The sequence below is a fragment of the Contarinia nasturtii genome, unplaced genomic scaffold (assembly GCF_009176525.2).
Source record: "Contarinia nasturtii isolate CC-2019 unplaced genomic scaffold, AAFC_CNas_1.1 Cnas_scaffold_1371, whole genome shotgun sequence".
Classification (NCBI taxonomy): domain Eukaryota; kingdom Metazoa; phylum Arthropoda; class Insecta; order Diptera; family Cecidomyiidae; genus Contarinia; species Contarinia nasturtii.
The window spans coordinates 4864794-4890376 of record NW_022198708.1 but is presented as its reverse complement, the minus strand read 5'-3'; the positions used below and the strand labels follow the sequence as shown (position 1 = coordinate 4890376).

Genomic DNA, 25583 nt, shown 5'->3' with positions numbered 1-25583 from the left:
AATACAATGAAATGCCAATGGTTTTAGATAGATTCTATCTGATCTGGTATTTTTAAGTTTTTAATCAATACGAATACTATAAAAGAGAATAACATAGTGTAAAGAAAAATGTTGTTTTTCTCTCGTTGTTCGAGACATTGTTTATTCTGCAATAGCTTGGGTTGTTGGCTTCCCGAATTCCGCCCGCTCAGAAATATTTTCAAAGTTCAAATAAGCTATCAGCTCTGAACCTGACATCATTTTTTCCGGATTTATGAGCTCAATATTCAGAAGCGATATTTTTCTTTTTGAAAAATTAGTCCGAATACGTTAAAACTCGAGCGCCCACGACTTTTATGCAATACATTCCCTTTAGTAACTTTTTTAGATTTACTTTCAAACGGTAGATATTCAAATCACGCTCATACGTATAAATCAAATAGTATGGTAATGTATTTTTTTATTAAGAATATCTCATTCATTGGAGATAAATAATTTGAATTCTAACATTCTCACTATCCAAAAATGGATTTGAATTATTTTTACCGATATTAAATGATCAGTGTAAATTTTACACTATAAAATTAAAACCATTGCATCTCCGAATGCTTCATTTTTCGTCAATTTTCTGGCTCTTACATTTGCCAAACAATTATGAAATCATCAAAAGAGATGCAGGCATTATATTAAGATATTTTCAGCTCGCTGTATCAGCTCAGGCAGCTATCGTCAGGAACGCAAACGTGATGAAAATAATAGCAGTGATTGTGTGAGTGTTTATATAAACATATCAATCACTTCTATTGTTTTCACTCCATCTCGGCGCCTGACGATAAATATCTGAGCTGAATAATCTGCCTTAAAATATCGCAATATCAATCAATATAATATGTGTGGTATTTTTTTTACTTTATTCTGTATTTCCTAGCAAATTATTATTATTATTATTATTTATTGAATCAATAATATTGATTTTTGAGTCTACTTTGATAAGCCGACTATGTAGTTTTTCTATACAGTTTTATTTTATTGTGTGGATATTCAATTTAATTTAAATTTGACTAGTGTAATTTTAATTTTGAAGGAGTAAATTAAATTCGATAAATAAATAAATAAATAGATAGTTAGATTTAGAATAGATTATTTTTTCTATCACATACGTTACATTAAAATTAGTAAATTGAGTTGAATAGTTAGGTTCTAGATTTTGTTTGTTTATTGGCACATTGAACCAAAAACTGAGTCCGACAGTCTTGTAACTTCATTCCTACACGATGATCGATCTAGTTACGTCTATAAATAGCGCTGTTAAATTGAAAAGTCTACAAGCTGTTCTAAATGGCGAATTGTTTGTGCAATCTAATCTACAACAGTCTACGTCGGTACGGAACCATGTTGATTCTTAGATAATCGTGGATAAATAATCAATTTAAATTGATTATATATAAGCGTTTCAAACACTTTCGCAAATGTCGAGATTACGGTAACCCCTCTGTAGTTGTTTACATCTGCCTTGTTACCGCTTTTAAAAATGGATGTAATTTGACCTATTTTCAAGATATCTGGATATTGGCAGTCGATGATAGATTTTACGTATATCATTGTTGGCAGTTTTGTTATGGATTCAGCACATCTTCTTACGAAAGGTGGGATTTTGTCAGGCCCTGCTAAACACCACTTCTTCGTTGGTGCCGAATATGTTAAAGTCCGATACCTGAACTTAAGCTATAGTATAAGTTATCAGTAATATAATTGTGAAACCACATTGCCGATATAATGATATGGCATGATTTAATCGTAACCTAACGACGTTAGGTTAAGGTACATAACTAGTATGAATCACAACAATACCATATCAAACAATTCATATCACGTTCCGTTAACACGTTTCAAAAATGTGTTTATTTTATTTAATTGTTTATATCGTTTTTCAACAAATGCATTCCGTTAAAGTTACAAAACTTGACAGTATATGCACATGTTCGAATAAAAAAATTTGCTAACTGTAATTGCATTTCCTTTCATTTTTATATATTTATAGTCTATTTAATTTTTTATTTACCGCTCTTTTCCCTCGGCACCTCAGTCGCAGGTACAACATAAAAGAAAATTAAAACGCTTTGTATAATTCTTTAAAAAATTTATTATTTTTTAAATTTTATTTTTTCATTTTGAAACAGTAAGGGAATTGGAATTGATTTGAAAATAAACGGAAAATTTATAAAGGCGATTATTAAATACAATAAACTTGTGGTGTCATTTTTTTATAAATAAGTTATTTTTTTTTTAAACGGTGCATAACAATATTCAAATTGGCTTTTGGTTTTTATTTCCCGCCTTCTCGTATCATTTAAACTTGCTGAGTGAGCATTAGAAGATCTTCTTTTAAATAATTTCCAACGCAATTGTCAGCATTTTCATTGACTTCAAACGTGAGAATAGTATTTGGAATAAGTCTAAAGAGAAACGACAAATGAAACATAATAAGCATTGAAGTAAGTCACGTGAACAAAACAAAGTTAAGCTTACCGCAGATCAAAGAGTGTTTTATTCATGTCATCGTCACACCATTTCGTGCCAATTGGTGACATCAATTTAAAATCAATGTTTTCATTTTTTAAACACGATTGAACAAATGCATAAACCTGTTCAAGTTTTTCATAGACGGAAAATGTTCCTTGCAAGTAGAAACCGTCTGGGAAACGAATGCGAATTAATGCAAATTTATACCGTTGAATATATCGCAATTCTTCACGTTCTCGCATCGCTTTTGTTTTCAAAATTGACGAATTTTCCATGGCTTCCGTTCTAATCAATCAAATATTTAAAAAAAGAGATTTTTAAAATATGTTAAAAGGTAAAAAAAAAATAATAGAAATCAAAATATTTACCGTAACTGTTGTTCTCGTTTTATTTCCTCGACACTGATGCGATAAAAATCGGGTGGTAGTTCACATTTTTTCGTTTGAGCTGGTGAAAGTACTTGTATATTTCGATCCAATTCTAATGGTATAATTTCTGAATGTTGAAGTGCATCAAGCAGTTCATTGAGCGTTTCAATGCCGTTATTGGTTGCATCATCACTTGCAACATCATCGGTGGTACCGGTATAGATGAAAAATTGTTCATCGTCAATGGTTTGTTCGATAAAACCGGCGGCCAATAAAAAGTCCAAAGCACCTTCGCATGGCTGTACTTTTTCGCAAAAGATTCGATTTGATTGACGTATCTTTCGATATTTCTCATCGTCCGGATGTTGTATGATATTTTGTAGATATTTTGAAAGCGTTTCAATGCATGCCGTTGATTTTTCTTTTGTATTACAATTGAGTATGATTAAGCATGATGTTAGACCACGTTCATTCGCCAATTGTTCGTACAAAAATTCCTTAATTTTTACTTTCCATTCGTTGCGCGGCAATACATCTTCGCCAATCATTGGACATCTGTTGATTAAAGGAATGAATTCAATTAGAATATGTGTCTGTGTTTGTGTGTCTGTTTGTGTATATGTGTGTCTGTATGCGTGCATATGAGCAGATGTACGTTTACGATGGAAACTAATGCATAAGTTACGGAGAATGTCAACCTATGTGACACTGTTGCTATAACATATATTAGACAGTAGATTCAGTTCGACTGAAAGGCAGAGTTTGTTCAGTAGTTTTTGTTCATATCGTTTGAATATTATTTCAAAATGCCATTTAATGTGGCCAATCGCATAATCGGTGGAAATCGTACATTTGTAATTGCTGAAATTGGTCAAAATCATCAAGGTGACATTGAAATGGCAAAACGATTGATTGCCGAAGCTAAAGCGGCTGGTGCCGATTGTGTTAAGTTTCAAAAGTCTTGTTTAACCGAGAAGTTTACGCAAAATGCTCTTGATCGTGCTTACAACGGTGTGAATTCATGGGGCAAAACATATGGTGAACATAAAGAATACTTGGAATTTACCATTGAACAGTATAAATCGTTACAGAAATATGCCAATGAATTGGATGTCATATTCACCGCTTCCGCAATGGATATTCAGTCGTTGAAAGACCTAGAAGAATTGCATGTGCCGGTCATTAAGATTGGATCAGGCGATGCAAATAACATTCCATTATTGGTGAATGCGTCCAAACTAACAATACCACTCATCATTTCGACGGGCATGCAAAATGACATCATGGTAAATCGCATCGTACAAATTATGAACGATTCTCGTAAAACGAATTACTGTCTATTACATTGTGTGTCAGCCTATCCAACCGATCCAAACGACGTGCATTTGAACATGTTGCATAAATATCGGGAATATTTTCCGAATATTACTATCGGATACTCCGGCCATGAACTTGGCATAGCCATTTCAACAGCAGCAGTTGCATACGGTGCAAAGGTGCAACAATTTTAAATAAAATTTCTTTTTTCAATTTAAAATTTACTTTTTTCTTCAATCAGGTCATTGAGCGACATTTTACATTGGACAAACAGCAAAAAGGAACCGATCACAAATTATCACTTGAACCAGCTGAACTAAAAGAACTCATTACACGCATTCGATCCATTGAAAATAGCTTGCCAACGGTCACTGATGAGCAAACCATTTTGGATTTTTTATCAACCGTTTTGACTAAGGATGAATTGTCTGATGTAAAATTGGCAATGGCTTCGTTACCAAAGAAACAAATTTTAGACTGTGAACGGCCATGTCGAATGAAATTGGGCAAATCACTGGTATATCGTAGCCATTTGAAATGCGGCACCACGATATCTCCAAACGATATTTGCGCCAAAGTTAACGAACCATTTGGCATCTCGGCCGAACATTATGATAATTATCTTGGAAAAATGTTAAACAAAAATGTGGTCACCGATGAAAATTTGGATGAAAGTCATTTTTTTCATTCAGATACATAAATATTTTGCAATTTTCATTTTCGAAAAAAAAGTATGTAAATAGTAATTCCAAAGCAAAACTTGATTTGCCTGGGCCCAGGTCTAATGCAATCTTTTTTTTTTGTATGTGTAATAAAATTGTATAATAAAAAATGTCAAAATCAAACCTGAAATAAACACCTTGCGCCGCCAAATTTCGATTGTGTCCATCTTCTAAAATTTTTGGTTGTGTGTGTTCTTGACTAATTTCTACATCAGTTTTTATTTTCCGTTCAGCCTCCAATTCACGTTGAACTTGTGCCCGAATTGCAGCCAACGATGTATTAAAATGTGTTGTGTCTTTCTTTTGCGATTGAACACGAGCTAATGCTGCATCGGCAGCCGTTCTGTTTATAGTTAGTAGTTGAAAAATACAAAATAAATTTAATTTACGTGTCAACAAAACTGAATATTTTATGTAAATGTATATTCGATAATTTTATGTACCTAGCCTCGGACGTGAGCTCTTGGCGTTGTGGCGGAACATAGACATCACTCTGTGCTTTGGTTGATTTTGATGTGGTGGGTGCTTCATTGCTATCGAGACGTCGTCCCGGTCCTGCCAACTGAACATTTCAAAGATGAGTTATAAAACTAAAACCGCATTTCAAAAAACAAATTGTGTCATTTGACTTACTTTAAATTTGGCTTCGGATTTCTTTTTTTGGAAAAACTTTTTTATCGCCGACATTGTGTGTTTATATTCTGGGTGTATGTTCGATGGGCAATTTCAATTTGGCGACTGACAATTTAAGCTCTTCGATCTCCTTCAACGTACCTGGTGTTAAAAAAATAAATGAAAATAAAATGTTTCACCAACAACAAAAGCAAATGTCTACAGACTTATTGGTGGTAATTCAAACCAAAACCAAACAAAACAGAAAAAATCGATAGTCAAGGTCTCGAAAGCGAAACAGAAAAAAACTTTATGAATATAACACGCAAACACTGCATGAAAATGTGTAATAAAAATCAAATATGTCACAAATTTGCTGTTGTGGTTACTCACTTTGACGAATAAATCGATCGGTGATGACACCGCCGTACTTCTGCCAATAGAATCCAATTAATGCCAAATTTATGGAGAATATCACAAGGAATATCGTTAATAAAATGGTTTGCAATTCAGTAAAATGGATCGGACAGAGTGCATTTGCCGATACCGTTTCACTGATATTGCCAATGGCATGCACAAAATCGGTAAATATATGACCAATGTGCCGTGGCACAATATCAATGTCGACGGGCGCAAAATATGTGCTTATTATGGTGAAATTAAATAAAAATAAACTGTCTAAATTCATCGAGTTTGTGGAAATTACGTTGTATACACCGTTGTTTTGCGATTGTTTATTATTATTTCTTTCTTGACGATTTTGACCACCTGATGATGACAACATATAAACGAAGCAAAAATTCCGTTTTCCTTTTATACAAACAATTATCTCTTGATTTTCGTATCAAATGTTCCTGTCATCATGCTTTGATGAATCAAAAGAAATTTTTTCACTCGCATTCACTCTATTTCAACAATCTGATGAACAATACACAAATACCGTCGTTGACATTTCAATGCTACACACTTTTCTGTGTATAGTTTTTTCTTCTCGAAGAATTATGCAAATGTAGCGCCATCTATCGTCCGGTCTTTTTTTGCGTATTTCATTCATTAACTGCGTAGTTTGTTTTTGAATGTAATGAAATACATCATGTTGATCTAATTTTTGTATTCAATTCAAGTTATTCCGTATTTGAAGCAGAGAATCTGTAAAAAGAAATCATTTTTTTATGAAAGGTTCTTCGACATTATACGAAGCTAATTTGTAAATCATGTTTTTACTAGGTCCAACCCATATCTCTATTTCTTCATGGAAATAGAACAAAATTTATTGAAAAAAAATTCTTTTTGGCATTATTTTTGTTGAAAAAAATAAATGTTTCGATGCGATTCATCATCATTATTATACTTATTCCCATTATAATTTCATGTGAAAAAAATGCTTCCAGAAAATTCCACATTGACTCGGTATATTTTCGAAAGGTTTTCTTGTTGTTTTTAAACTTTGTTTTTCTCGAAGGTTCTCAATTTTAATGTAAACATCAATTCAAATAATAAAATGAAGAAGTATTGACACCATGACATTTAAAAAAATGTATTTGCTATTGACAAAAAATTGTGAACTTAATTTGAATATTACGTTATTCGGAGTCATCAATGATATGCAACAGGTGTTTTTCACTTCTCACCATCTTTTTTTATAACATCGTAGCTCGACAAAATTTTATAATAATTCAAATATCACAAGAACTCGAAAGAGTGACAGAGAGAGTGGGAGAAAAACGAGTAAAAAATAAATATAAAATCGCGCGCTGCTATCTCATCAAATTTCAAACTTAATTGTCGTGCTGTATAGAGAAGAACATTTTGTCCCCAAATCGATTATTTTCATCGTTTCAATAAAAACAAATTTCTTTTACCTGTGTTAACGCGTTGAAAGATGAAAGTTTTTATTTTTATGTGCCTGGCTTTTGTGGCCGTTCAAGTAAACTTTTTTTTTCTTATTTTGACAAGAATTTTATTTCAGAAAAATATTTATTTCTTTAGGTTTCATCAGCGCCAACTGAGAATACACCAACCATTTTTGTACTCAGTAGCGATGGTATAAAGGAATTGAGGCCAACGGCTGTAGAAGCATCAAAAGAAATTCCAATTGCCACCGAAAAAAATGAAGAAAAACCAGTCCAAATTGTTCAGACCGAACAAAAAATGATTGAACAACCAGAAGTAAAAGTGGTTGAACTGGTTCCAACACAAGAGAAAGGCACTGAACAGCCAACGATAAAAGTGGTTGAAATTGTCTCGCCACAAGAGAAAATGACTGAACAACCAACTATAAAAGTAGTTGAGCAACCAGCCGTTAAAGTGGAAGAAGTGAAGCAAGTTGAGAAGGCAGCCGAAAAGCCGGAGCAAAAGATCGAAATAAGTTCAACGGAAAAATTGGTTGAAAGTTCAAAGAAAGACGAAACACCAATTGAGGCGTCAAAGGAAGTAAAATCGGATAAACACGATGAGATCGAAAAGAAAGATGATGCGCAAAAGATTATTGAACATTCCTCATTTTTAGATCAAATCTATAATGCATTGTTTGGTGATAGTCATCTGAAACAATCGGTTACCTCGTCACCACGTATGGTTCAAATTTCATTCGAACAACCAAAATTCCCGGAAATCGCACTGCAAGATGATGGCGATGATGATGATGAATATGAAGTGAGACTTGTACCAGTTGATGCATATCAACCGCGTCGAGAAGAGACTGGACAATCATCAATGTTACAACCATTTTTGCGCATGTTTAATTCATTCAATTCGATCCCATCCATTTTTGGTTATGACACCCCAACGAGGTCGTCTTATAGTCCAGCACCAAGATCATCCATTTTTGATTTCAGTGGCCCGTCTCGCAATTCAGCACCAAGATCCATTTTTGACTTCGGTAGCTCAACGTACAGTCCAGCACCACGACCATCTATTTTTGATTTCGGTTCTTACCGTCAAGAACCAAGACCACGCTTTTTCTTTGCATAAATGAAAGAAAAGCTCAGTGAATGCAATGGCGACCCTGCCTCCTCAATCTTTATATATTTGTCATGTATTGTATTCATCTGATGAAATCTCAAAATCGATTAAAATACATTGAACGAATTAAAAAATAAACAAGAAAAATTGATTTTTTTTTATTGATCGCAAGAAATTTTCAGGCACTTATTATTACAAATACAAAAGCTCAAAATAAATTGCCCTCTAATCTTAAAAATGTTTGTAGTGAAGCTTATTGCGCTTGATTATGAGCGGCAAACATTTTATATGATGACTCATTCGAAAAATTTCAAATAAAACAAACACCTGTTCTGCCAATTTGTCATAATAATTCAACTTCATTGAGTGTATTATCTAGTTTCTCAATTAAATTTACAGCCTTACGGAGGTGGAGTTTTTTTTTGCAATCGAAGGAATATTTTTTGGATAATTTCAAAGTAATTTTGTTCAGAGCTGTTATTGAAACCGAAGAAGTGTGAGCCCACACTTATTGCATATTTATTTATTTATTTATTTAATACCAGTCCTAAATTTATACCAATATGTGTATCTAGCAAGCTAGATACATGCTGGCTAAGTGCCCAATCCGGTATAAATTCTATATAATTTTTTGAGTACCTGAATAGAAGAAGGAATGACAAAAAGTGCCCACACCTCAGCGATGCTCATAAAAGCTCTGAATTTGAAAAGTCATAATCTCCTGAAAATAGAAAAGGGAGAAAATCGATGACCTTGATAAGCCATTCAGTCCTTCGCACCATAAGAAATAAGAAAGAAATGGAGTCTTTTTTAAATCGAATCATTGACAATTGAGCATCAAAAACTCAAACTCCATTCGGCTTCAATCAAAAGTGTATATTCGACCAAATTGTTATAAATTTTTGTTCCTTCCTTCAATTCACATACTTGTTTACTTGTGAAAGAACCAGAATTATACTAAATCGTAATATTAAATGTAAACAATAACAATAATGAATAAATAAATAGTAAATATAGATAAAATTTGTGTTTGTGTGTGTGTGTTATGTAGAAAAATAAAATCGGCATTGTACAGTATATAAAATCAAATCGATTAACGTATTGATTGTCTCTATCAAATGGTTTGTCGTTTTGATTCATTTAAATAGATGATCCAATAGGTTATTGTGAACAGAAGAAATGTCATTGGAAAAAGAATCAATGAGATTTGATCGAGGCGCCCGTGCTGTGAGAAAGAAAAAAATTATGTCAAAATTGATTCTGTGCACGAATGATGTGCATTTTCTTTACCTGAGAGCCTACATATAAAACCAAATTTTCTGCCACGCTCCGAAACCTAGTTAAATAAAAATTCATTTGAATAAAGATGGAAGTAAAGATCTTATATATGCTACCTTCGGCGATTGCCAAACAACGACGATTGATTCAGTGACGATGGCGGAGGTATGCAATTTGCTTCATTTATTAGTGCCTCTTCGCGTCTTTTAGCAGCCATCGTTGAAAATTTGGCTCGTGTTTCTGGCGTTATTTTATTCATGGTTGAAAATGCACGAGCTGCATGTTCCAATGCAGGTTTTCGCTGAATTTTTCCATTTTAATTTAAGAGAAAATCAAACGAAATGAAATAACATGTAAAAATTCCATGGCAGAAAATTAAATATTTACATCGTTTTCCGATGATAGATTTGTTGTTGCTGTTGATGGTGCAGTTGTTTGATTATGTGACGGAACGGATGCCGGTGTTTTTGGTTTTGGTTTACGCCAATGTTTGTCGTACCGAATACCAAATAACACAATGAAATATTCCATCAATGCCAAAAACACAAACAATGTGCATGATATTAGCCACACCTATAAAAATCGACCGATAGACAATTGCTTTCACTCACTTGAGATTGAAATACATACCTCAATACACTTTAATTCCAATGCATTTGGTGAATTATTTCTCACCGTATCGAACATTGTGACTAATGAGAGAAGCGTTGTGACTAAAAGGACCATACGGCCTGGAACAATTTCGGGAACTACGACAAAACTGCCCCAACTTATTAGGACAAACTATAAAAAATAATTTAGAATATCTAGATATAAAAAAGATATATATCTATAAAAGATATATATCGATATATCTAATATCTAATTGAATATATCTTACTAATGTTGATGGCAGATAGTTTTCCAATAAATAACTTTTAACTTCACGCGATAATGTGATTTGTAAACGTGCAGAAAAGTGATCCACATCATTAAAATGCAAAATACTTGGTTCCATTTCGGTCGAAAATGATACTGGAAACGAACAAAACGGAATTACCAAGACGTGTTATTCATTCATGAATTTATTGAATTCATATTTACCAACATATTTTGGCAATCGAAAAAAACCTTCGTCAAAATCCTTTGGAAATGTGATTGGATTGTCTTTTTTCCAGCGAAAGCTCATATCTTTTATCGAATATTTATCTTTTTCAAATAATGCAAAAAAAAAAAGAAGATAAAAATCGACTTCAGTTTAATAACATATCTGCATACGGCTCACTTTTAAAACCAGTCAAATTTCTTAATTTAATTGTAGCAAAGTAGTTAGGCGGTTACGCCCGGCGGTTCATTTATACTCTCTGACATATTTTTAAACATCTGAAATATCTTATCTGAGTGAGTTTGCCTGATATTTCGATAAGAAAGAGCAGCTTATTAAAAAAAGGGGATTCAAGAGGAACATGGTCAAGATTTTTTTTTCTTTAGTTAACCTTAGACCCGTGTGTCGGGTCAAATTGACCCGAGGTATATTTCTTCTGTAAATTAAACATACAAAAAATCTCATATTTGATCAAATATCATACGTTTTGTATATATTAGATCTTCAGCTTTCTAAACATAATGAAAATATTACACATATGTGACATATGTGTAAGATAGAGCCTTAAAACACACATGTGCGCTACACGTGTGTCTGGGTCAGATTGACCCGTAGTGCATTTTGTATGGAAAAAATGCGCGATGAGGTAGTTTTTTTTCTTTCTACCTCGATTCTTCGTCTTTGGAGCTCGAATATCCCCAAAGGGTGAATCTACTCTAAAATATCATGTGAAATGAAGCGTGAAGGATTCAATGCCGTGAGTTCTCAACTTCCAAAACACTTTCAACCAGATTGGATATACCTACTCCACAAGAATACCATAACCGATAATATAATATGAGATGAAGTGAGATGACATGGGCTGGAAGTGAATCTTGTGGAGTGGGTGGATCCAATCTGGTTGAAAGTGTTTTGGAATATGAGAACTCACGGCATTGAATCCTTCACGCCTCATTTCACATGATATTTTAGAGTAAACTGCTATATACGCGAGATTGGGATGAAGTGACCTGGTAGTGAATCTTGTGGAATAGGTGGATCCGGCCTGGATCAAAGTTTTCTGGAAGTCGACAACCCCAGGAATTTCGTTATTTTTTCGATTTTCCCATCGGAAAAGCGGAAAAAATCGATTAGTTATTTTGGTAGTTTTTTTTCGTCGTACACACGTATCAAGTTGTGTACAACGCTGTATGTTGTACGCAGTAGATGCATACGCATCCACCAAATGAACCCCTTTATGAGAGGTAGGGAGGGGCCCGGGGAAAAAACTGATGAAGCCAATCGACAGAGCGTAAAAAATTACTCATGGATGATACACCCTTTGGGGATATTCGAGCTCCAAAGACGAAGAATCGAAGTAAAAAGAAAAAAAAAACTACCTCATCGCGTATTTTTTCCATACAAAATGCACTACGGGTCAATCTGACCCAGACACACGGGATTAAGTTGTAAACACAACACACGGGTCAAGGGTTAAAAGTTCCTGTTTTCATATCTCGAATTCGGCTTCCATAAGTTGGAAATTTCAAGAGAAGACCACATTTTTTGACCTTTTAAAATTAAGAAACATCCTTATTTTACGCTCTTTCAATGAGAAAACTTTAATGGCTGAGCATGTCTTCTCTCGTGGTCAGATGTAATATTTCAGACTGAGAGTAAGAAAAACAAAAAAAGGGTCTAAACAAAGCACTTACAACTGCTAAAATCAACGGGACAGCTCTGCACATCAAGGGGGTACAATACAAAATCCATATCACATGTGATCGCTATAGAGGCTCTGTTTGTTATGGATCAATGATAGAGAAAATTACGAAAACGAATAATGAAAATAATAAACGAATAATTTACCCTAAGCTCAATACTAATGTGCTGTTTTTGTACAAACGTAAACTGGAAATTTCCTCAAACAGTGTGAGAACTTTCATTTCGCGTAATTGTCGTATGTAAAGATCGGGCACCTATTCAATCAGATATACACAATATTTGATTTATTTATAGATCATCGGCGATTTTATTCAAATGTGCGATACAACGCATACAGACACGAACTCGAGCTGGCTCGTTGAACAGCGTCATCGAATAGCAGCAACTTAGCGCTGAACAATTAGGAGGCTGGTGCTTAGCGAACCAGCTTGAGCCATTGGCAGGCCACATGTATGCACACCAAATACAGTAATATTACCCATATTTTGTGACGCTCTTCAATTTTCAATTCGATATATTTTTGATCGGTAGTATTGTTACGGTGGTGTATTCGTTTGTCTTCCCAAATCACTTGTAGAAATACATCAAATGAAATCTCCTACAGGCAAAAAAACCAAACAAACAATAGACAAATAGTTTTCAGCCACAATTTCAAAGATAAAAAGCCATATTGACATTTGCACAACTGCAATTTGTCATATGAAAACATATTAACGCGCTGAACAGCAACGTAAATGTTTATCATTTGCGATGTGCACTAGGGGAGAGAAACCAATGCTAGTTTTTATAGTTTATAACTAATTTACTAGTTTATTCTTGAGTTTATTGCTTGAATAATCTAATAATGCTAATATTCCTTTATGAAATTGCTAGTTCTCTAGTTTTTTGTTCTGTCAAATGACAATCAAATGATTGTACTGACACAATGAAGTATTTTGACGTTTCGTTGTTCAGACATATTTTTATGTGTTTTGAATAATTATACACTTATAATAGTAAAAATTAGTTTAATTATTCTTTTTTTTAACACAAAATCGTGCATAAAATACTTGTTTCTTTCAATAGTCGACTTGTAGAATTGGTTTAGTTACCAAATCATGGCACAGTATCAAAATGGCGGATCAAAGAGTTTTTGCTAATTTTTCTAGCTTTTGCTAGTTTTTTTCTACTTTTCCTAGTTTTTAATTGAAATATAAAAAATTAGCTAATTGTTTCCGTCCCCTAGGGTGTGCATAAATATTGATTTCAACAAAAAACAAAAATGATATGACGAGAGAAAAAAAGAGTAAACAAATTGATATTCTGTATATACTTCATTATTCTCATCTACAGCTGATATACGGTTCAAATATAAGCCTATAGTTACATCTGTTGTCGAGGTACCTGTTGATTGCGCGCACACATAAAACACATATAAAAGTAAAACGAGCATGAAAGATAGAAAGAACGACAGCCACACAGCAATGTACACATGGAAGAGAAAAAAGGGAAGAAGAAAAAAGAAATCAAATACAACACAAATAAGACAACATAATGCGTCACATTCAGCATCATCATTACAATGTTGCTATTTAAAAACAATGGCAGAGACTGTTCTTAAGAGGAATATATGGTAGAAAGAGAGACTTCTAATGTTTTGAGGAGCTCTGTTCCTCCTCACATATATTGCGCTAAAAAACAGTAACTGAACTGAAGTGTTTCAAATTTTAGCGTGTGCATTTGCAAGTTTCTAAATGAATTCGATCAAATGGATGATAACACGGTGCACAAATGAGCTGCGAAAAGAAAATGGTTGATTAATTAAATGAATTATTTTGAAGCGATAAAAGCGAATATACATTGGAAAATTGTTGAATGAAAAATAAATCGTACACCGAACAGACAGGAAACCGTTCAATCGTTTTCTAATTGGTGTGGATAAAGTTTGCGATTTTTAATGCTTTACGCCAAAGCGACTTTGAAAATTGCACACAAAACAGCTGGGCTTATGCACTTGAAAACTTTGCCATTTTTTTTTTCGATCAAGTTTTGCGTCTTGATGAGGAGCTGAAGCGGTAAGACCAGTGAAGGGGCGACCGAACGTCGGAAGCAAAAGACTAAAGACGAATGTGCATGAACGTGTATGCTGAAGATATAACTTTGAAAATAAATTTTCTAAGGTGAAAAAATGTGATTGCCTTGTGGACAAAGACAATGTCGATTTTGTTTTTCGTTTTCACGAAGGTAAAACTCATATATTGTTGTAGAATGACGAATGGTAAACTTGCACAAATAAAATAATAATAATAAGCGTTTATTGCACTAAAAGAGTAAAGTTCTCGGTTGAACTGAAGCACTGTGTACATAAATTATGTATATAGAAGCAAAAACGAGAAACGGATTAAAGCGAAATATTTAAGCGAACAAGAAAAACGACGCGAAAAAAGAAATGTTGAACACAAAGTAGACCGTGCAAAGCAAACATAAACTTTAAATCGACTTTCACGCTACCATATCAAATGAATGCGCCAAATATAAACGATAAAACTACAAAACGCGAAATGCTAAACGTTAAACAAACACACAAGGGGCTTATGACTGGCTCGAGTCAGTGCTGACTCGTGAAAATTTCATACAAACCGCTACACGAGTCACTTCATACACAACGCACACAAAATATATGGTCGTAAAGCGAGTCACGAGTCAATCATTAATGTCAATTCCAAATATCATCAACGTTTAATCGAAGACATATAATTTTTCTAGCATCCAAAGGAATCATATTAATTCTCTTAAAAATTCCCACTGTGTCAAAGCAATTATTGTTCATATTCCTTTCTGTTTGATATTAAAAAAGCGAACGAATTATTATTAAGCTTATTAATAGAACCTACGCACTTTTCTAGGTTTTGGGATCGGCAAATTAGAAGCAAATGTCTTATAAAAATACTTTTCACTAATCATATACATAAAGATAAAAATGTTATCATAAAAAATGATTGGATGTCTTCACTCTTCCGGCATTAGCATTTAAATTAACATACGATTGGGCGGTTTCCATGAAGCATTTTAATAAATACGGAAATTGTGACAAATTCATTTTCTGTTCGATGGCATATTTTGTATAGGTCTCCGATGTCCGGGCAAAAATTTGAAGGAATATTTATTTTCATAGCTTCATATAGCTAATATTTCACGATTTTAGATTACATATTCTTCAATTTCAGTGACACTTTCTGTTTTAATAAGAGATATACTAGTTCGGCAGCCAAATCCCATTTCTCGCAAAATTGTTTGAACAATTTTTGGTATTTCAACACTTAAATATATTTTCTTGTATCACATTTTTATTAAAAAATAATAATAATAAATTTATATATATCTTGATAATAATAATAAAAAAATAAAATATTTATTTACTATTTCGATGCAATGTTCTGAATAAGAATTTCGTATTCAACAAAATTTTACGATTTGACATTCGCTTAAAACCTGTCATTGAGACTTTTTACTGACTCGAAAATCATAAGGGAACTCGCAAATCACATATAGACTCTTATTGATTAGTAAAATTTACATAAGACTCGTACGATTCACATATGTCATAAGCCCCTTGCAAACACAATACACGAAAAGATGCATGAACTATTATTATTACTATGCTTCTTCTTTTTTTCGGCAATTACGCTATTGATTTAATAATTTTTATTTGATTCTGTTCTAGTTTTCCTTTTATGAAATCATAAAAGGTAAAGAAATACACTAAGGAAGCATGAAAATAAAAAGAAAACTCAATGAACAGCCAATTGATGGATATGATACAATGCTGTCAATTTTTTTGAACATGTCAAAAGCATGGAAAATATGCGTTTCTACATGTATCAAAATTGGCTGATGCAGCAGATAATGATTTCATTTTCGTATTTAGGTAAATGAATCCGTTCGGAAAATCAACAATTATTAGTTGTCAATTAGTATACAACATCAGAACGAGACGTCAATGACAAGCTACATGCAATTGAAATACGTGTTTTACCGAAATTTTATGTGCGAAAATTGAATTGAAGAAATGATGGTATGGATAGAGAGGGGTAGATTGAATGGTAAATACATTGGTGCATGTTTATTATTATGATTGGTATCGTTCTTACTCGGTCTTGAATTTTTGTCATAGCCCTCCTGGAATGTGTATGGCGTTTGGATTGTTGATTGCGGTGTCATTGTTATCACTTTTATTTTGAACAGTATTATCGCACTGCAAAGAGATTAGAATTGATAATTTTGATGTGCGTTCAAATATCATTTTAAAATCAAGTTATTTTGAAATCTTTTCAGCCTTTTCTCTCTCTCTCTCTCTTCTCTCTTTTATTCTTAAAAGTAATACCTCCTCATGAATTTCAAACTTCAGAATCTATACACGATGTTTACGGTTTTATCAGAATTTCCTTTCTCTCTTTTATAACATAGTCTTAAAATTGGATAAGTCTTGAGCAGGGTTGTTGAACGAGCATGTGCGTTGGAGTCGCTTCATTTAAATGTTCGTAGATAAACAAATATGAACATTTTTTAAAACGTTGCATAAGTGTCATTTACAGAGTGCGTTCTCAGGCAATTCAAGAAACAAGGAACATTGATTGTTCTTAAGATAACTTCTGATCATCCCAATGTGACTACAGGTCTGTTATTCTAAAAATGATTTTCGTAGGATTTACACTTCTAATTCAACTTGTTAACAAAATTCAGAAATATATACATCTATGAATTCCTTACGCACATTAATAATGTTGCCGTTGAATGCAGCAAAGAAAAGCAAATGCGACACCGTCACCAAATTGACAAAAATAAATGGAAGACCAGAAACATGTCAATGAATTTGTGTTGGTTCATTATGGCACATAGATAAATAATGTTAGTTTCGTGCCAAAAAGAAAATCGTTAATCATTTTAACGAATTTTTTTTCGTATACTAATAACATATGTTTACTAACATATTTTCGAAGTTTTTCTCGAACCGCAGGGGAAAAAATGCCTATAAAAGAGGAAAAGTTGATTTAGTGAAGTTTCATTGTATGCCGGTTGTTAAATGGAAACAATGGTACGCATCACACGATAATAATTTGTATTATAGTTAAGAAAGTTGCGGTTTCGATTTTGATGATTCGAGCCGTGTTCGTCGAATCTTCGAAGCGCAGGTTCAATAAATCAACTTCCAAATATTTACACATGTTTCGCAAACATTTCGTTCCATTTATTTTGTACGAAAACCAGACTTCGCATGGCATTCCCTAATAATCATTCCAATGAGATCAAATCGAATGAGAACAAATGACACGTATGTGTGTACATTTGTTAACAGATGGAACGAAATCAATCGATTTTCCCATTCGATTGAATATGAAATTAGATTACTTCGATTTTTCTCTTTCAAATTCGATTAAATATATTTCCCTCTAGTTTTGAAATATGCAAAGATTGAAACCGAACATATTCCAATGAAGAATTCGAACTATATCGGATCGAATTTTATTCGGATTAAATGTTAAAATCGAAACAGATTTTTCTTTGCACATTTCCACTGGGCCTCGGTGCCCAACTAAGAAGCTTAAGAAGCTACTCTAGCTATTATTTTCAAATGATGAAATTGCTTTACAATATAAAATTTCTTTATTAAACGAATCTCAAGGGACAAGAGATTTTAGAGACTTTTTCGCCTATGACGGAGCTTTTTGAAGTTTCAATTTAAAAAAAAAAATGTCCTTTTTTTCTGCGTCGTAAAAAAACGAAAAAGGGCAATTGTACGCGAACATAAAAGTGATGACCTTCAACGTCGACATGTCTCAACGGGCGACAAATATATGTGATATGGAGATTTGATTGTTGTTGTTAATAGTCCGGTTGATTGTTCATAAAATTGCGTTGCGCAATTGCATATTGGTAAATTAGTTGAATATTGTATTGTAAAAGTTTGCATATTATTATCGTTCAACAGTATGTTCAACAAATGTGAGATGGAATTAAGTGGTGCTGACCTACTGTAAGAGTAAGGGAGCAAACGAGAGAAAGTAAAAAAAAAATTAAAAAAAAGTAAGTGGATAATTATTGTTACAGAGACCATAGAAAATGGCTACATACGTGTGATTGATGGTTTTGTTATTGATTGGCACGTGGACATTGCATGTGTGCGCTCTCCATATATGCAAATGCAAATTGAATTAAAAACAATATATACATGAGTCCCATTCTCGCCAGAATGTTGTATATTTGCAACACTTGGTGAGAACACACCCCAAAAAAACCCGTGTAAATAACAAAAAAGAGTTAAGGCTCGCAAGAGAATTTTAATTGATTTGTTAAATTGAGTTGAGAAAAAAAATACACACTCGCACAAATTTACAACAAGAATGAATGGTAATTGAGTGTTTGGCGTGTTGCACACATGCTTTACGTTTCGTCTTTCTTTAAACAAAATATGAAATTTATATACAAACTCTGTATGGCGTATGTGCATGCGTGAATCTCAATAAAATGCAGAAAATATATAATTCATTTGTTATTGAAGCCGAAGACTGAGAACTTTATATTTTTTTTATTGAAATTGAAAGTATGGTGACCGCTATGTTTTTTGGAGGCGGTACTCAACAATTAGAATGCGGTTTTACAAGAATCATATGAATCGAATTGATTGTTATTGCATAATTGTTACGCCGCATCGAAAACATAGAAATTAGATTTATTAATTTTTGACCCAATTTAAACATACATTCATCATCACAAATAATATTGACCTACCATTCGACACATGCGACTACAATCCCCAATCAATTTATACAATATAATTTATATTTTGCAAATATTACCGAACGTTTTGCACGTAAACACATTCAATTAACGAAAATTATATAATTATCGATGACCATGCCCTCAATTCTCATCGATCATTGATGCTCACAATGGCTGATGATGACGCCGGATTTGATTCTTTCACTTCTTGGTTTTGAGGGTGATTCGAAATAGATAGTTTCGGCGAAATTGAGCTGAATTTGCCTAAAGTTCCGATTTTATTGGTCATTTTTTACAATTTTGATTCGACATTTTTCGAAGGGACATTGTGTCTATCTTAATAATCCGAATGAATTTTAGTTTTTGAACTATGTTTCTACTTTTTGTATTTCTTTTAATCCCGATAAGGCTTAAGAAAGCAAGGGATTCTATTTCGAGGGGTCAATTCCACAGTTTAATTTTAAATATATTTTCTTTGCAATCCATGAATGCTGAACACGTCTAAAGCATTGAAAGTTCGGCCAATGCCGGAACATTTCCCGAAAATAATTTTTTTCGAATTCAACTCTCCGAGGTGTTGAAATAATTTTAACTTTCTTGTGATGCAATCTTGAGCGCATAACGTAATATTTCTTCAAGAACTTAATTTACAACATAATTTTCACACGTCACTTCTCATTCATAATAATGGCTTCCGAACGGACGACATAAGTACAATGTACACGCACTTGAAAAAAGGAAGGAGGAAGAAGAAATGAGAAAATCGAAAGCAACAACGTTAAAAATATCGATAAAGGTCGACGGGACGGGACATCGATGGGACTGAATCAAGGTGAATTTGTTTCTATATTTTGTTTGAGTATGTGTCGGCATTTACGTAACGGTATTTTATTGAATTTTATTGAGTGTATAATGCCCCAAAACAAAATAAAAGAGAGAAAATGAGCAAAAAAAGAAAAGTTTGCAATGAAATTGCAAGTGCACGTTTGTGCGCGCGTCAACGGTTTAAAATAAACGAATAAAGAAACCCTGAAAATCATTCGGTTGTACTTTAGTTCGTCGAATTGTAGTGATTGCATGCACAACTCAAATATGTATACTATATAGACATTTTCATCGCTACTTTTATTTCTTCTTAATTTTATACATTTTATTGTATTTTATTTTGAGTTCGATTTGAATTTTAGACACTTCTTTCTCTCTCTCTCTCTCTCTCTCTCTCCCTCTCTCTCTCTCTCTCGAGATATTATAAACGGTATCCTTCTGATGTTCAACGTTTTTCTTATTTGATTTTTGGAATATTGATGCGTGATGTGTGTGCCAATGAAATTTTGGCAGCAACACATCCATCTTTCCCTTCCATATTTTGGCGTGTCCCTATCTCTATTTCGGCGGCACGAAGTTGTTTGACACGTAACAAACGGTAAATGTTAGTTCAATATCAAAAATGTAAAGACGAAATTTAAAGAAATGGCATCAAATTATCAACCACTTTCGCAAGTTTCAATTCGATGTTCGAAACAATTTCCTTTCATTAAAAATGTATAATTTATGGTTTCATTGCCAACACTAAAGAAACAATTGAAGTTTTAAAAAAATAATAATTCGCTCACCAAATGATATCCAGCGACCGCATAGTTAAATTGCAGCTAAAAATTTATTTGTATTATTTTGTTGTTGTTGTTGTCGTTATTGTTGTTGTTGTCTAGAACGAAAAGTGTTCTGTTTTTGATAGATATAAAAATTGATTTGAAGTAAATATCAGATGCAGTGACTAGAGTTCGTATGTTGGTTCGACCAAAAATAAGCTGGAAAAATGCGTGGGAAATGGAATATCCTTCATGTTTATTTGGTTTTCTCTTCGATGTTTATGTCACGTCGTCTTGGTCACATTGTATATGCAAAATGATACCCGACAATTTATCCACCATACACTTTGTTCAATCACAAACGCAAATTTGAACGCAACACGTGGATCTGAACTTTGTTCAGCTATTGCATTCAATCAACTAAACCAATTCAACTCGCTGTGTGCGTACCACACAGTGCCGTTTCGTATTTTGGAAACTGTGTACGTGTTATTTTTGTTTTGTTCTTTTTTTTAAAGCAGCCAATGCACGTCTTAATCATTCAAGAGTAGAAAAATAACTGATTTTGTTTACCTGCTGATTTTCCGTGTCGCGTGTATGCCTTATACTTCTTCTTCGTCATCGTCGTCATTATTCTTTTACTATTTTCACTTTGGCTGCTTGCGGTGAACAACGCGATTTTTTTCTTTCGTTCTTTGCACGGAATGAAAGAGAGTAAATGGAAGGCAAACGCTTCAAATAACTTACAATTGAAATGTATATGACGTACATTACACTACTAATTATTCAAAAGATAAAACTTAAGCTTTTCACTCATTTAATTTCCATTTTTTAATTTATTTCAATTCCGAACATTCCATTTGAAAGTTGATTTTAAACATTTCAATGATTTAGTGATGCTTATTTGTTTGCCCATGTAATTTACATCATGTAATTGCAACAACAACAAGAACATTTATGTTACTATGTTATTTTCAATGGGCTTGAAAACCACATTAGACCTAATCCATTCATTTATTTGAACATCTTTGTTTATATTTCTTCTGATATTATGTTTCCATATTTCTCAAGACACACACCTTATTTGAAATACAAAAATAAATTTGCACATTTAAGCGTATATTTGAGTGTAGATTTCAATGTTAAATGGCCAAATGCATTTAATTGAATTAGTAAATTAATCATTCTAATCGAATATTTATCAAACTTCGACACAATTTCAAATAAAATTGAAAAATAAAGAGTCTTACGGGAGTACGGTGGTAGTTGCGTATTTTATTCAGCAAGTTCAAAATAATATTTGTTCGATTTTTCAAGCCTTTCAAGCGGCGTAAAGTTCGAGACCAAAAAATATGTTCAAACCTTGGCATTGAAATATTCTTTAATTTAATGGCAGAAGTACTCGAGAAAAGATTTTTCACACTTTCATGATGATCCCATTTGTACGACATTTGAAAGTATTCTATTTTCTAACATAACACTATAATAAAAAATATGTCTGACGTTAATTTTGCCATAAAAATTATTTTTGAAACACTTTTCATAACTAAAGTCGCAAAAAATTTGGATTTTTGTATGGGAGCCACGTCTGTATGCTTCCTTAATGCCGTCAAACTTTGTACAGGTTATTTTTTTCACGAAAAAATAACATTCGGAGGGTTTGGAGAAATTTCAACCAAAATTAAGGGTACCTCCCATACAAAATATTCGAATTTGAAAATTTTGTATGGGAGGTACCCCAAATTTTGATTGAAATCTCTTCAAACTTTTAGAATGTTATTTTTTTGTGTGAAAAATAGTCTGTGCAAAGTTTCACGTCATTAAAGTAGCATACAGGTATGGCTCCCATACAAAAATTCAATTTTTTGTGATTTTTTCAAGGAAACTGTATCAAAAATTGATTGTATCTCAAAACTAACGTCGGATTCGGTTTTCTCGTGCCAAAAAAAACCCCAATACATATTTTTGAGTGTTTAAGTCTACATTAAGTATGACTTTTAGTCGAAAATTGGACTCTTTTTCCTAGGTATCACTCCAGGCATGAAATTTTTTTCCATCAACCAAAGTCGCTCAAAATATAATGATTTCTATTCCTCGGGACCCTCAATCATCCTGTAAAGTCAGATTTTGAATTAAGATTCTAAGATGAGCGCAATCTTGCTAACAAATTTTGCGTACGACGTACAACGTACGACGTACAGATTAACAAAAACCATGCTCAAAACGGCCTGATTCGGGTTCTCTGACCTCAGAAACGTCCAGAAAACATGTTTCTGAAGTTTTCAAAATTTTGACCGATTACAATACTTTTCACCTTACACTATGTGTGCGGAAAAATAACAATGAACATATTCATTGAAACAATTGAAATTATAATCTACTTACCTTCTTATGTAAATGGAGTAAAACGACCTTGATTTTAGTGCTCATCAACCTTATTTGGTCAATTTCAATCTGATCATTTCTCGGATAAGTTGACACATTATGCTGCAATGTGTAACCATATTGAAGAAGGTGTTCACTCACTATTTTAAACAAATTTCTGTATACACCAACTGCAGAAAATTTTACTCTGGGTATACTTGTACTTGCTTCTGAGACAAATACCATAAATTGAAATAAAAAAAAATCATATTCAATATTAGTATCACGTTTTGATATTTTTGAGAGTCGAATGGTGCAATTACGCTTTGTTGACAATTAATTTATTTAGACTTACAGTACAGAAATATTCTTCGAATAGCTGTAAACACTGATTGAAAATTTGCTGAGTTAAGTCCATTATCGGCGAGTCAATAAACTAAAATACAAAAGATTATAAAGTTCGCTTCAATTCCGCAAATCAAAAATATTATTTTAAAGACTTACGTGTTCGAAAAATACGTTTGCTTCGAGAGAAGTTAAGGGTTCGATTTTAATAAATGCCATTTTTTACAGTTACTGTAGTGTTGGCTGCGAACATCTACGAACACTCGTAGATTGTGTTCGTTCGTTCGTTCGTAGGAATTGAAAAATAAAAATTTTGTTCGTTCGTTTGTTCGTTCGTTCGTAGCGATTTTTTATTTCAAAATATAAATAGAAGTGGTCGAGAATTAAGAAAAAATTTGATTTTTTTTTACCTTTGGTGCTCTATACCGAGTCTCCGAGAGTTCCATATAAACTTGCGAATAATGAAAAAAATAATTAAAATTTTTTCTTCGATTCACAAATACTATTACATTTTCTGTATCATCTGGTGAAATCAGAATGAAAAAACTCGCATTCCTTATCATCTAAATCACGATTGACATTCAGTCAGTATTCAATAGGCGTTAAATGAGAATTTTATATGAAACTCTCGGAGACTCGCTATAAAGCACTCAAAAAATAAAAATAAAAATCCATATCCTGATTTGGGTGATGAAATCAGAATGAAAAAAATAGCATTCCTTATCACCCAAAACAGATGATACAGAAAATTGAGTAGTATTTGTAAATTGAAGAAAATTTTTTTTTCACGATTTTTTACCATTTACATGGGCTTGTATGAAAAACACGGAAGACCGCTGAAATGGCAAATGCAGTGACAGTGTCATTTCAGCGGTCTTCCGTGTTTTTCATGCCCATGTAAATGGTAAAAAATCGTGAAAAAAATTTTTTCTTCAAGTAGCCATTGACATTTAACAACATGAAAAATTATTTTGAAAATTGCTTCACAATTAATTAAGTGAAGTATTGGCACGCTTCGATAAAAAAATTGATTACAGCTAATATGTTCAGTACAAATGTCTTAAATTTATTTGTAAATAGTATTTCATATTGATCATTCTTTGTACACTTCTTTGCATTCTTTCAACACTTTCAATGGTAGTTGGTCGTCTGTATTGCATTACACTGCCCATATAACTCATTTGCGGAGCAATTTTTTCGATGGCGGGACTGTGCGGAGTTCGGCGGAGATAGCATGCAAATGCTGTGTGTACGAGTGCAACAGCATTCTTTGCTGTTCATAGATTTATTTTGTCCAAACGAACATCTTAGTAGCCGTACACACAGCTAAGTTACTAATCATCTGCGTAAGAATGATACACATAGATGTGCTGTTACCCTCGTACACACAGAGTTTATATGTCATCTCCGCCAAACTCCGCACAGTCCCGCCATCGTCAAAATTACTCCGCAAATGAATTACATGGGTGGTGGCAAAATCAAGAACTCACGATTTTAAATGAAGAGTAGAAAAGAGAGAGAGAGAGAGTGAAAAATTAAACAATTTTCAATGACAAAATATTCAATTGAGTAGTCATTGAAAAAGCACATTCGTTCAATTTATTTGAATCAGTTGTAAGTTTACATTCGATCGAGTATAGTCATTGAAATCAGTTATTATAATTGAATTTCTATTCGTTTTATTATTTTCCATTTAATCAGAAGAAGAAAAATAAGAATGTCCAGAATACACTTTAACCCACCACCACCAAACGGTGGACAAATGCAATCGTCATCATCTGAAAATAATCCAGACTTTCTCGGTCTTCCACCGTCAAGTGAACCAAGTGAATCCAACGAATCATCTGAAGATAATGAAACTGACTTTCTTGGCCGACGACCGTCGCGTGAACCAAGTGAATCTAACGAATCATCTGAAGATACTGAAACTGACTTTCTTGGCCGACGACCGTCGCGTGAACCAAGTGAATCTAAC

At 33.2% G+C, this 25583-nt stretch overlaps 5 protein-coding genes across 7 annotated transcripts in view; 3 read left to right on the top strand and 2 right to left on the bottom strand.

Annotated features, from left to right (window-relative positions):
• Positions 1–2104: 2104 nt before the first annotated feature.
• Positions 2105–6448, bottom strand: LOC116345827 (UBX domain-containing protein 6). Of its 2 annotated transcripts, XM_031775526.1 has the most exons (8): positions 6239–6448; positions 5915–5954; positions 5543–5683; positions 5353–5471; positions 5034–5252; positions 2871–3425; positions 2509–2787; positions 2105–2435 (listed from the first exon to the last, which is right to left on the bottom strand). In XM_031775526.1, the coding sequence occupies exons 3-8, from the start codon at positions 5594–5596 to the stop codon at positions 2330–2332; spliced, it is 1332 nt and encodes a 443-aa protein (XP_031631386.1). In that variant the 5' UTR covers positions 5597–5683; positions 5915–5954; positions 6239–6448; the 3' UTR covers positions 2105–2329. The 2 variants fall into 2 exon arrangements, with proteins under 2 accessions (XP_031631386.1, XP_031631387.1); XM_031775527.1 differs by lacking the exons at positions 5915–5954; positions 6239–6448 and adding an exon at positions 5749–5851.
• Positions 3563–5168, top strand: LOC116345828 (sialic acid synthase). Its single transcript, XM_031775528.1, has 2 exons — positions 3563–4366; positions 4429–5168. Exons 1-2 carry the CDS (start codon positions 3677–3679, stop codon positions 4885–4887), a joined length of 1149 nt encoding a protein of 382 aa, XP_031631388.1. The 5' UTR covers positions 3563–3676; the 3' UTR covers positions 4888–5168.
• Positions 6449–7285: 837 nt separating the features above from the next.
• Positions 7286–8626, top strand: LOC116345834. The gene is made up of 2 exons (XM_031775541.1): positions 7286–7448; positions 7511–8626. Exons 1-2 carry the CDS (start codon positions 7404–7406, stop codon positions 8492–8494), a joined length of 1029 nt encoding a protein of 342 aa, XP_031631401.1. The 5' UTR covers positions 7286–7403; the 3' UTR covers positions 8495–8626.
• Positions 8627–9517: 891 nt separating this feature from the next.
• Positions 9518–21436, bottom strand: LOC116345833 (glycine receptor subunit alpha-4-like). 2 transcript variants are annotated; one of them, XM_031775539.1, is made up of 13 exons: positions 20924–21436; positions 16682–16785; positions 13864–13934; positions 13030–13149; positions 12696–12805; positions 12542–12624; positions 10847–10951; positions 10644–10777; positions 10394–10546; positions 10151–10336; positions 9880–10064; positions 9776–9821; positions 9518–9710 (listed from the first exon to the last, which is right to left on the bottom strand). In XM_031775539.1, exons 1-13 carry the CDS (start codon positions 20944–20946, stop codon positions 9600–9602), a joined length of 1431 nt encoding a protein of 476 aa, XP_031631399.1. In that variant the 5' UTR covers positions 20947–21436; the 3' UTR covers positions 9518–9599. The 2 variants fall into 2 exon arrangements, with proteins under 2 accessions (XP_031631399.1, XP_031631400.1); XM_031775540.1 differs by lacking the exon at positions 13864–13934.
• A 3811-nt stretch (positions 21437–25247) lies between these two features.
• The window catches only part of LOC116345870 (histone H3-like 1), a 968-nt gene continuing 632 nt past the window's right edge, over positions 25248–25583 (top strand). The window contains exon 1 of the mRNA XM_031775585.1: positions 25248–25572. Coding sequence (XP_031631445.1) covers positions 25326–25572 — 247 coding nt within the window. The 5' untranslated portion in view covers positions 25248–25325. The remainder of the gene's footprint in view (positions 25573–25583) is intronic.

Excerpts from the sequence above, each read along its gene's own strand:
- LOC116345834 (XM_031775541.1), top strand. The coding sequence starts at position 7,404 with ATGAAAGTTTTTATTTTTATGTGCCTGGCTTTTGTGGCCGTTCAA. Across the intron at positions 7,449-7,510 it reads TGGCTTTTGTGGCCGTTCAA|GTTTCATCAGCGCCAACTGA; the intron begins GTAAACTTTTTT and ends TTATTTCTTTAG.
- LOC116345833 (XM_031775539.1), bottom strand. The coding sequence starts at position 20,946 with ATGCGGTCGCTGGATATCATTTG. Across the intron at positions 13,150-13,863 it reads CTGTAGATGAGAATAATGAA|GAGATTTCATTTGATGTATT; the intron begins GTATATACAGAA and ends TTTTGCCTGTAG. Across the intron at positions 12,625-12,695 it reads ACATTAGTATTGAGCTTAGG|AGCCTCTATAGCGATCACAT; the intron begins GTAAATTATTCG and ends CATAACAAACAG.
- LOC116345828 (XM_031775528.1), top strand. The coding sequence starts at position 3,677 with ATGCCATTTAATGTGGCCAATCGCATAATCGGTGGAAATCGTACATTT. Across the intron at positions 4,367-4,428 it reads CAGTTGCATACGGTGCAAAG|GTCATTGAGCGACATTTTAC; the intron begins GTGCAACAATTT and ends TTCTTCAATCAG.
- LOC116345827 (XM_031775526.1), bottom strand. The coding sequence starts at position 5,596 with ATGTCGGCGATAAAAAAGTTTTTCCAAAAAAAGAAATCCGAAGCCAAA. Across the intron at positions 5,253-5,352 it reads GAGCTCACGTCCGAGGCTAG|AACGGCTGCCGATGCAGCAT; the intron begins GTACATAAAATT and ends AACTATAAACAG. Across the intron at positions 2,436-2,508 it reads AAAACACTCTTTGATCTGCG|ACTTATTCCAAATACTATTC; the intron begins GTAAGCTTAACT and ends GTTTCTCTTTAG.